The sequence below is a fragment of the Erpetoichthys calabaricus genome, chromosome 3, assembly GCF_900747795.2.
Source record: "Erpetoichthys calabaricus chromosome 3, fErpCal1.3, whole genome shotgun sequence".
Taxonomy (NCBI): Eukaryota; Metazoa; Chordata; class Cladistia; order Polypteriformes; family Polypteridae; genus Erpetoichthys; species Erpetoichthys calabaricus.
The window spans coordinates 296,596,743-296,608,788 of record NC_041396.2 but is presented as its reverse complement, the minus strand read 5'-3'; the positions used below and the strand labels follow the sequence as shown (position 1 = coordinate 296,608,788).

General features: G+C 41.5%; 1 protein-coding gene across 5 annotated transcripts in view; it reads left to right on the top strand.

The window, feature by feature from the left end:
- dip2bb (disco-interacting protein 2 homolog Bb) overlaps positions 1–12,046 on the top strand; it is a 265,832-nt gene that overhangs the window by 207,562 nt on the left and 46,224 nt on the right. For all 5 annotated transcript variants that reach the window (XM_051925024.1, XM_051925021.1, XM_028798568.2 and 2 more), the window contains 6 exons: positions 6,196–6,332; positions 6,422–6,502; positions 6,594–6,721; positions 7,779–7,893; positions 7,973–8,174; positions 8,273–8,385. In XM_051925024.1, coding sequence (XP_051780984.1) covers positions 6,196–6,332; positions 6,422–6,502; positions 6,594–6,721; positions 7,779–7,893; positions 7,973–8,174; positions 8,273–8,385 — 776 coding nt within the window. The remainder of the gene's footprint in view (positions 1–6,195; positions 6,333–6,421; positions 6,503–6,593; positions 6,722–7,778; positions 7,894–7,972; positions 8,175–8,272; positions 8,386–12,046) is intronic.

Below are 12,046 nucleotides of genomic sequence, written 5' to 3'. Positions count from 1 at the left end.
GACTATATTTTGTGCAGGAAATTTCATCCTTCTGAGAAAGAGCAAACCAATAGATGTCTTTAGTAAAAACGATTAGAAGGATTTGAAGTTTTGCAGTGCCGCATCAACCGACCCCCTAATAGGGATACACAGGGACAAAATTACTCCTTTCCACAAAACTTTGAAAAAATGGACATTGGTAATTACTGGCATGTGGAGTGTCGCTTTGTGCTTTTTCAAGGTTGCTGATCCACCCATATGATCGTGTTTCTGATAGGATTCTTTACCAGTTGTTTACATGGCACTATCTTCCTATCATGTGACTGTTGCCAAAAATAATATCATTGGCTGCAACAGTATAAATATAGCGGTGATCAGATGGTGCTTCATCCCTTGATATATTCAGAACCATCCAAAGACATTAGCGACCATCAACTTTACTTCCAAGTAGGCCCAGGAAGTTAAAAATGACAAATTTGAGCCATAAGCATGTGGGGTATCATTTTAGACGGCTTCAGGGTCACTGATTACAAACAGGATGTACTTTTTAATTTTTGCTCTGTTACAATCAAGCTTATTTAGAACTATCCATCCATTATTCAACCCGCTATATCCTAACTACAGGATCACGGGGGTCTGCTGGAGCCAATCCAAGCCAACACAGGGAGCAAGGCAGGAAACAAACCCCGGGCAGAGTGCACACACACCAAGCACACACTAGGGACTAGTGCTGGGCGGTATACCGGTTCATACCGAAAACCGTTTTTTATTTTTTTTATGATATGGATTTTTCTTATACCGCAACACCGGTTTAAATTGCCTAAACGACATTCGGAACGTGGCGCAGCGGGAAACTGTTCAAGTGGGGACCTTTTTCACTGCTACACCGCTAAACACAGATTTGTTGCACTAGGGCTCTTTTTCACTGTCTACACCACCAAATAGAGGGCGGTAGCATAGGTATGCCGCGCGGTGAAAATGGACAGAGAGCTGAAAAAAATGAGTCACGTCTGTCGCCTGGAGATGCTTTAGTTTTAAAAGGTCAGATGTGTAAATACTGTTTCTATACTACTGGATAATACTGCAAGCCAAGTTGTACTTGTTTTACTTGTTTTCAATACAGTGTAATGTACCTGGGTACTGTGTAATAGTGTGACGACATGTTGACTTTATTCTCGCCGTTTATGTCAAGATTAAAGTCGACATGTTGACTTTATTCTCGTAATTTGTCATTAAAGTAGAACATCGTAAACTAAACTTCATCGTAAAATGAATATTTAATTTACTAGATTTTCTCAAACCCCGTCATAAGTTATATAGCACATTAAATGCTTTGTGTTAAGTGATTCTTAAACTGACGACTTCTTGCACTAAGAGGAGGTGCCGGCAGCGATCGCAACACAGAATACATTCACTTCATGATCTTTCTTCTCTCTGAACATTTAGAATGCTAAAATAAATACTTATCTCTTTTAGGGCTAATTTTTTTTTTGTTTCTTTTCTCCCAGGGCTGAATATTTTTCCAAAAACTAACATTTTTTAAAAAAGAACACAAAGCAATTGTTTAACATATCAAATCAACAAAAAATATTTACTTTTGACAAATGTTACTGTCTTGCATGTTGTATGAGCCTGCATACTCTATGATTTCACATACATATCACATACATTTTACACAGCAAAGTCTGATCTCGCTCAAAGCAGCCAATTTCAGTCATTGCCACATTGCACTCCTTACAATATGTGTTGCTTTGGTGCCTATTTTTCAATTGTCTGTTGCTGCACTTTCTCACATATATTGTTAGTGTGTACTGTAGAGAGACAAGTCACCCATTTGCCATCATGCCATGCCACTGCCACCAAGTTTTCTGCCAGCATGAAAACCGTATTGTCGCCTCTTTTCATCTTCTGAAACTTTATGAACTTTATGTATGGCATTATAGCCTGGCTCACCCCATGGGATTTGCTTCTGTTTATTACAGAAGTGAATAAAACTTTGCAGCAGCACGTACCTAAGCCACCAGGGGACAAAACACGTTTGGACCAATGCTCCCTGAAGTTATATCACCAATTCTGTCTCATCTCTATTTGTAATGCCACAGCGCGTTTCATCTCGTCTTTCGTTGTGGGTTTCCACTTTGAAAAACGAGAATGCGATGCAAACGCAGCCCGCGATTCAAAAAAAATCTCTGCCTACCTGTTTGTCTCGTCTGACAGTAGCTGAAAAGCAGCATCAGGAGAGAGCAGCCTGAAGTACAGCAGCTGGTGATCTGTCGTGTCCAACAGCAAGCCATGCCATCTTGTAAACTCCGGTAGCCAGATCAGCTCTCAACGGATCAATGTCTGTGTATTTATCCCATGCGAACCTTGCCGTAGATGCATCGGCTGCGCGAAGGCACGCAACTGGCAGCAGATCCGCTGGCGCGGCATTGGCTGGTGTCTGATCAGCTGATGCCTGCTTCTAACTCTCTTGCTCGATCTCCTGATCACTGCCAATAAAGTCCGATTCTGAAAAATCAAGAGTCCGACTCCGCGATAATGCGCATAATGCGAGTGTTTTCTTTTCTGCACTTGCTTCGCTGCCTTTTCACATGTCGGTGCCATCTTGCCTGTTTACATTTCGCAACTCACGCACACGCAATGTTTATTTGCCGAGTCAATGAGTCTAGCATTCCTCCAAGCACAGAGGGAATGCCTGTGACGTGACAGTGAGATTTGTCGCCATTAACAGCTGATTGTTGCCCTCTATCCCTGGATGTCGACTTTTGTCGACATCCGCCTTCAACCCCTCCTGTCGACAAAAGTCGACATCCGCCCTAAAAGAGTTAATATCATTTTCATGGTGAAATGCATTAAAGCATGCATTAATCATATGGGGGCACGGCAGCGTGCCTGCCTTGCATTTGCATGTTTTTCTGGTGGGTTTACTCGGCGCTTCAGTTTCCTTTCAAAGTCATGTAGGATGTGGGGTTTTGTTGTGCTATATTGACCCTGCTAGTGTATGTTTTGCTTGTATTCATCCTTCGATGTGCTGGCGACTCGTTCAGAGATGGGCGCAACTCTGAATGGATGGCATAATTAAACATGTATAACGAAGATATTTTTAAAGTTCTGAACACTCCGTGGGCTAAGTTTATAACTAGTTTTAATTTCACAAAGACGTTTATCGTGTGGTGATTGGTTATGTGGTGAAAGAAAAAGGAAGGATAGGAACTGGGGTTTTGGTAGCCTACGTCAGATAGAGACAGCATGCATGCAATAAAGATAGCCCGCTCAGAAGAACATGCATTGAATTCTGTGTTCGTGTCTCCGACCAGCAGATCACAAACCCAACATTTACGCAATATTTAAGTTAAACCTATGCGATAGCTATTCATACATCCAGTTTTTTGGAGCCTTGTCACACCTGCCATAAAGTTCTCTACACTTAAAATACACCTGGGGACCCCTTACTGCGAGGGAGCAGCACTACCGCCTCACTACCGTGCATGTGTAATACCTGCTTTAATGCATTTCATCATGAAAATGATATCAAGTATTTATCTTAGCATTCTAAATTTTCAGAAAGCAGGAATATCATGAAGTGAATGGATTCTGTATGGTGATCGCTGTCTTCTCTTAGTGCGGAGGAAGTCAGTTTAAGAAGCGTAGTGATTAACCACTGGGTCGGGGAACGTAACACAAAGCATTTAATGTGCTACATTAATTTATGACGGGGTATATTAAGTAATTGATTAAACATTGATTTTAGGAAGAAGTTTAGTTTACGACATTCTACTTTAATTATGAAGTAAACTATGAGAATAAAGTGGAAATGTTGACTTTAATCTCGACATATAGTTTGTTTTTTTCTTCCCAGTATAGCTTAGCTTGAAGCAAGGTCCATATTAATGCAGTTTGCCTAAATGATGGTTCAGTTGGTAAAGATGTCATCACCAAGTTGCACTTGTTTTATTTTATTTTAATTTGGTGAATACACCTGGGCTTGAAGTCTTGAAGTAATAGTGCAACTATCAGTAATAATACTATTATTTATTTTATTGTTATTATTTATTAGTTTAAATATTATGCAGTTTAATGATGATAAAGTTGTTTACAAAGTCACTTTAACGTGTCAGTGGACAGAGATTGTTAACATTAACAGAAAGTGTAGTTGGTTTACAAAAAATATTTACTATTTATTCCTTTTCTAAGACATATTCGGTGCAATACAATTTTTGACAAGCACTTCTAGATATTTTACTAAGTCTAAATGCCTCTTTGTATGGTTGAAAATATGTTGTCAAAATTATAGTTTGTTTCTGCAAAATTTGTTCAATAAAAAGGTTCTATATTTTGACTGCATCTGTCATGCAATGTGATACCTTCTCCATTAGTGCCACCCCCTTGAAAACTGTCACTTTATGGGGCCATGCAAAACTGTATTAATAATTGTGTGCACATTAAAATGTTTTTTTTTGTACAGTGTACAATACTCTTGACAGTGGAATAGGTTATTCTTAGCCAGTAATTGCAGTGGAAAATGTGGTTAACATCCACTCATGCATGGGGAAAAAAATACCGTTGAATACCGTGAAACCGGGATAATTTAGAAAAATACCGTGATATAGAATTTTGGTCATACCGCCCACCCCTACTAGGGACAATTTAGAATTGCCAATGCACCTAACCTGCAGGTCTTTGGACTGTGGGAGGAAACCCACGCAGACATGGGGAGAACATGCAAACTCCACGCAGGGTGGACCCGGGAAGCGAACCCGGGTCTCCTAACTGCGAGGCAGCAGCACTGCGCCACCGTGCCGCCTATTTAGAACTAAAATGTTTAAATTGATGCATGCTTTGTAATATTTCATATATTTGATGCAGCTATTCTTGTTTATTATGTACTTCTACCTCATGAAGTAAATCATGACATTTCTTATGAGCACCATAAGTTAGGGCGGCTTACGCTCATTCAGATTTTTGGTTAACCGTAAGAGTAATTTCAGTTAGCTTTGGAAAACTGAATTGCCTTCCTGTACTGCAATGTATGGTACAGACTTGTGGTTAATTAAAACAGGTCTGTGGGCCTTTTAGTTGCACATTCCTGAAGCAGAATGGACACCTTCAGCAAAAAGAAGCTGTTATATGTAGTTCTAAGCTGAGGTGTTTTGAGCCAAAGGGTGACAGCAGACTGCAAATTTGATTGTGTTGTGCTCAAATACTAAACCAGCATGCTGCAGTACTTAACCACCTACACTGTATGGCCAAAAGTTTGTGGACACCTCATGACCTAACCTGTGTGAACGTATCTGACATGGTGAGTGGCGTCATTGCGTGGAGGTCTCCAGGGTATGGTGAGGTGATCGGCTGATTGTGCATTTATGCAGAGATGCACATAGTCCAGCCAATTGCCTCGTTAATGCCCGAGGGCGTGTAATTAGGCACTTACACCCGCTAGTAGTTTAAAGAGGAGTGCCCAAGCAGTAGATAGGAGGGAATGAGAACAATCTGGAGGAGAAAAGCGAGAGCGCAACTGAGTGTATTAGAGAAGAGAAAATGGAATTGTTGGGCCCCTATAGAGAGCAAAGCTGATGGCGTAATGAGGGGGGACCCCACTTGACATGTTGGGTTGGAACTAGGACTTGGATGGCCTTCCCCTAAGTATCCACCCAGGGAAGATATGGAAAGATGGAGGGCCAGCTAGGCACGTCTTGGCCGAGACCAATGCGGGAAGAAGGTGGCCACAGCTGTCGGCGTCTCCGCCATCTGGGAAGACCCACTGGGATTAGCTGGGGAGACACAGAGAGAGAGACTTGCGAAGAAGCCCTTGGGATCTTTCAGATTGGGCATTTTCATTTATTTATTGTTCATTTTATTTCAAAAACCACAACAGCACTGCTCTTTATAATGGTTAATGGGCTTCATCTTATCTGCACTGCACCCTCTTATGTAGATTCTGTTTTAATAAACATGCACTTTGCGCATTTGGAAATTTGAACCCAGTTTTTTTACAAACTACTAGGACTATTTAGAGTCAGGGGAGAGCCCCAGAAAGGACCCTTGACAGTATGGTCACTTCCACCAAATTCAAACGAGTCTGTGATACCTTGTAAAGTCACGTAGCGTGTTACCAGCTTTTACATGCACAATGAGTGAATTCTGGGAGATGTATCCTTACCTGGTTCTGTGATCAGAATAATTTATGCTCTGCCTTGCTGCCTTATTGTCTTTTAGCCCTGATGTGCATCATCAAACCTGACGGACCACCCCAGCTATGTAAAACTGATGAGATTGGAGAGATTTGTGTGAGTTCTCAGCCCGGAGGCATGCTGTACTACGGATTGCCTGGGGTCACCAAAAGCACTTTTGAGGTACGGTGTGTTAGGAATGTAAGTGTCATGATGAACAAGTGAGTCTTGCTGAGAAGTCCTCTGACTCTCTTATTAATTCTGTACTGCAGGTGATCCCAGTGAACGCAGTGGGTGCGCCCATTGGGGAGAACCCCTTTGTCCGCTCAGGTTTGCTTGGCTTTGTGGGCCCGGTAAGTACCCACCTTAACCACTCTATTGGAAGATAGAGGCAATGAATAAAATGACCTTTGAGCTGACCGTCTCGTTCCTTGTGTCATGCAGGGCAGTCTGGTGTTTGTGGTAGGCAAGATAGATGGCTTGCTGATGGTCAGTGGCCGAAGGCACAATGCGGATGACATCGTAGCCACGGCTCTGGCTGTAGAGCCCGTCAAGACGGTCTACAGAGGAAGGTAGGAAGGCCAGGGAAATCAAATGGAAGGCACAAGGGTGGTGGGTGAGATGGGAGATGTTCACTTCTGATTCTCAGTGGGTGGACCTTAGTTAGTGGCTTTATAAATAATGCCAAATCGGGCTGCTCACGTCCATTACTTCTAGATTAGAACAGGGGTTTTCAAACTCGGTCCTGGGGGGACCCGCTGTGGCTGCAGGTTTTTGTTCCATTCAGCTTCTGCTTTTAATTGGACTCTTGAGCTAATTAAGTGAACTGTTATTTCCCAGATTCTGTGTTTTGGGAACAATATAGAAATTTGAAACTTAAGTATGGTTAAAAAAATTACTAAAATATAATGTATTTTTTTTTCTTTTTAACACTATTTTCATCTTGATTTTCATTCTGCCTTTCCAGTTGTTTGTTTAATCCATTATTTACTCATTAGTGGGTCTGAAGCTAAAGTAGTTGCAGCCTCTCACGATTCAGAGTTGTTTGCCTGGGTGTCTGCTTTGTTCGTTTTTAATTATTATTGATATATAATAAAGGGAGCAAACTGCACAAAGGGTAGAATATAATGAACGAAACAAGAGAACTAAGCATTTAAATCTATAGCAAAAACAGAAATATTTCTAAATGTCTTATAAATGTAAAATATCATGCTGCTGTGTGTTTCTGAATGTAGAATTAGAGAAGACAAGAGAAAGCAAAATGGCTAATTAAATGAGGTCAGTGTTATCAGATATTGTCACTGATTATGAATCTGGTTGAAACAAAAACCTGAAGCCACAGTGGGCCCCCAGGACCGACTTTGAAAACCCCTGGATTAGGACATTGCATAAAGATGTGCAGTTTGGCTTCTGCCTCCCACTGGGCAGGTTTTTGGAGACAATATATTTTTTATTTCTGACTCGGATACAATGGAAGGGTGAGCTTTTTGGTAAAAGGGATCTCATTGTTGCAATTGTTGCCCGAGGTGGCTTGGCTTGAAATAAAGTGTAACACACTATTAAAGTCTCCTGACTCTGGTTTGGAATGAAGACACTGATACAAGCTTCCTTCTACCGTACCTCTTGCAGAATTGCAGTCTTCTCAGTGACGGTATTCTACGATGAGCGCATCGCTGTTGTGGCCGAACAGCGGCCTGATGCCTTAGAGGAGGACAGCTTTCAATGGATGAGTCGAGTTCTGCAGGTTGGTACTCAGGATGAGGATTGTGGCGCACCCTCCTGGTGCCAAAAAATAAATGTTAAAGTTGCTTCTTTCTTCCCAGGCTATTGACAGCATACACCAGGTTGGTCTGTACTGCCTGGCACTCGTACCTGCTAACACCCTCCCTAAGACCCCTCTAGGGGGTATTCACATCGCCCAGACTAAGCAGCACTTCCTGGATGGCAACCTGCACCCCTGTAACATTCTCATGTGCCCTCACACTTGTGTGACAAACCTACCCAAGCCTCGGCAGAAGCAGCCAGGTAAGTGTGGATTCTACTAGAGGGGCGAGAGTGTCTACAGTTTCTTACCTTCTACATGTGGCTGTGCTCTTCCTCATGCTGGATCATCTGTGTTGCAGTTGGTGTCGGGCCAGCTTCCATTATGGTTGGGAACTTAGTTGCTGGGAAGCGTATTGCACAGGCATCTGGTCGGGACTTGGGACTCAGCGAGGATCAGGACCTGGTTAAAAAGGTACAGTCTTATGTTCACAGGCCTTCTCAGTCTCTCATGTTGAATCTGACAACCTTTCTGTGCTGGCTAGAGTTCTTTATGGTAGTGTGCTGACATACTGTATGTGCCTACCCAGTGTGCTTCTGCCTAAGAGTCCCTCTTGAGTCTTCATTCCAACATGTGGTTTTTCACTTACCCAGTTGGCTGCTGCTTTGCAATATGCCAGTCAACTGGCTCAAACTGTGCTTGACTTCAGTAACACCCAATCAGCTTGTGTGGTCAGCACCTCTCTAAAGCGACATCACATTTTACTCACCTCCCTTCTGAAGAGATAAGCTCACCAGTTCTGTCCGCTTAATTCTTCTAAAACAACATCAAGTCGAATTTTGAAAGTCCCTAAAGTCCTACTGTCTACCACACTACTTGGTAGCTTATTCCAAGTGTCTGTGGTTCTCTGTGTAAAGAAAAACTTAGTAATGATTGTGCAAAATTTACCCTTAACAAGTTTCCAGTGGTGCCCCTGTGTTCTTGATTAACTCATTTTAAAGTACACTCTTGATCCACTGGACTAATTCCCTTCATAATTTTAAACATCTTCAATGAGGTCTCCTCTTAATCTTCTTTTTCTTAAATTGAAGGCTCAGCTCTTTTAATCTTTCCTCATAACTTATCCCCTGTGGCCCTGGAATCGGCCTCGTTGCTCTTCTCTGGACTTTTCCCAGCACTGCTATGTCCTTTTTGTAGACCAAAACTGCACGTAGAACTCCAGATGAGACCTCACCAGTGTGCAGAACCTCCTGTGACTTGTACTGCACACATCAAGGCGCTATATAACCTGACATTCTGTTAGCCTTCCTAATGGCTTCTGAACACTCTACCAGTTGATACCATGGAGTCCACTACGACTACTAAATCCTTCTCATAAGGTGGACTTTGGATTTTCATTCCTCCCATTGTTTGTTTAGACCTCACCTTTTTACTTGCTACAGGCAATACTTTATATTTACTGACATTAAATTTCATCTGCCACAGATCTGCCCAATCCTGTGTTCAGATTCCAGATTACTTGCCAATCCACCTATCTTGGTATCATCTGCAAACTTAACCAGTTTACTTGTATTCCTATCCAAATCATTTCTATATATTAAAATAGCAGCCCTAGCACTGACCCCTGCTGGACACCACTCTTAAGATCAGCCAATTCTGATGAGGTTTGTTGCAATTCTGCACACCCTGAACTCCCACTTCTTTCCGTTTGATGCCTAACCTCGTGTGTGGCGCCTTCTCAAATGCTTTCTGAAAGTGCAGATAAGCTCCACTTTGATCTTATCCTTTATTTATTTTTTGGCACCTCAGTTTATCATTTAGCACACCCACAGAGTCATTCCCACTCTAATTTTATTCTACCATTGCTGCCGTTCTGCCCAGTCATATACAAGTTTGCCAGGCTTACCTCACCTGGGCACAAATTCACATTGTAAGATCCACAGACCCCTCGCATCTTAAAACATAACATAAACCACATCCCAAACCCAAAAAAACCTGCCTTGTACTACACCCACAGGACAAGTCCAGCCTAAATCTTATTCTGCCTTTACGATTGGGATACCTTGATTTCCATGAACATACATTTTGTCCACCTTTCCTTCAGGCCTCAAAATATCTCAATTACTTTGATTAAATTGTCTTCTTTCAATAAGCCTGCCACAAAATTTTTGCGGCATACTTTTGTCTAGATCAGTGTTTCCCAACTTTTTTTTTCCTGTTGTGGTGCACTTTTTGTAACCAAAATCATCCTAAGGAACACCACTATTCTGCTAGCCACAAACACATATATATCTCATCTCTTATTCTGGACAGGATGTCTAGGTTTTTGGTCATTTGCCTTCCAATGCCAATCCTGTAGCCTTCATGTTGCTGCTCAGCAATATTAAGCCTGCTGTTGTCACCTATAACCCACATTTTTAAGCACTTTGAAAAATTACAAAACAACTTCAGCCAATACTAAATAATGATGAAACGCTAAGAGATGGATTTCCAGAACCTCCCCTCCTGGCATACAGACAACCACCAAACCTGCAGCAACTAATTGTCCGAAGATCCCTGAGTGAACCAACAGATAATGGCACATCTCCCTGCCTACAGAATAGATGTAAAAGGTGTGCTCACATTTTAAATACAGACCGTGTAGTTATACCACACTGCTGACAAGAACACCACATAAAAGGATCATTTTTCTGCAGATCATCTAATGTGGTCTACCTAATTCTTTGAAATGTCCCAACACTGCAATCTATATGGTAGAAACTCTGGACAAACACTCCGCCAAAGAATGAACTTACACAGGTTTTACATTAAGCCTGGCAAAAGAGATGGTCCAGTGGGAGCTCATGTCAGCAGTCATGGACACTGTGAGAAGAACTTTAAAGTCACAGTGCTTATGGGCAACTTCAAGACACAGCCAGACAGAAAGGAATGGGAAGTTAACACTAGAATTACCAGAGCCTACGAAAAAACTCGTAGATCCGTCCGACCTTAAATCGCTTCGTACCTCTCCATCAGCGTCTTTTGTCCTGTAAATGTGTCGATAAGCAGCAAGCAGCCTGCTATCACATCCCCACACTGCCGCACAGTTTTCTTAGCTCAAGTCTGTTTACCTGTGTGTCAGTTGCTTGGAGTTGTATAGAGTGAGAAGTCAAGCAAAATGCCACCTTTTATAAATACTATATCGTTATTTGGAACACATGCATTTCATGTGTGTTCCGTGTCTACAACAATCTATGTAAACACATCGTTAAAACAGAAACGTTTTTCATGTTTTAGTAATAATTGACAAAACGTAGACATGAAGTGTATAATGTGTGAAACCTGAAGTCCAAATATCAAATAAACACTTTCTCAAAAAGTACACATTTGTTACATCTTCATTCTGGCAGGAGTTTTTCAAAAGCTCAGTTTTCAGCGTCCTAAAACACAGTTTGCGTGTGGACGAAAGGCCAAAATGCATACAAAAAGTGATGTTTTAAAAAAATACCCTGATATGTGTGGATAGGGTCAGCCCGGAGAGGTCTGTTAATTTTTTACATTTAAGTTGACCCACTTAAAGGTTTTCCAATGCTGTATCTGTCCTAGTGTCTATATATACACAGGGAATTCCAGTTTCTATATTACATCTCGCCTGAAGAAGGGGCCTGAGTGTCCTCGAAAGCTTGCATATTGTAATCTTTTTAGTTGACTAATAAAAGGGGTCATTTCCCCAGAGTGAACGATTTATTAAGGTGTTTCTTTAAAGAAATAACCAAATTTTCCTGTTGTAGTTGCCTTCAAAGTTGTAGTAACATTAAAGGCGAGTGTGAACTTAAACAAATTAAGTCAAAATCAATTTTTAATGGATGTTGACATGTGGTGACACCAGGCACATTGTGAAAAGAAACAAATGTATTTCATGATTATTTCACCATTACCTTATTAAATAGTTTTTAATATTAAGTAGTTAGATGGTTCCTACCAGTTCCTTTCCCAAGAAGGCAAATACCAGATTAGACCACATTGTCTTTAGATTCGCACTTCCACTCCCATCCTCAAAGACCACTTTAGTGTGTAATCCTCCCTTTGAAAGTGTAACTGTGTTACTGTCTGACGTTCTTTTATCTCCTTTCTCCAGTTATCCTAAATGTTTGTT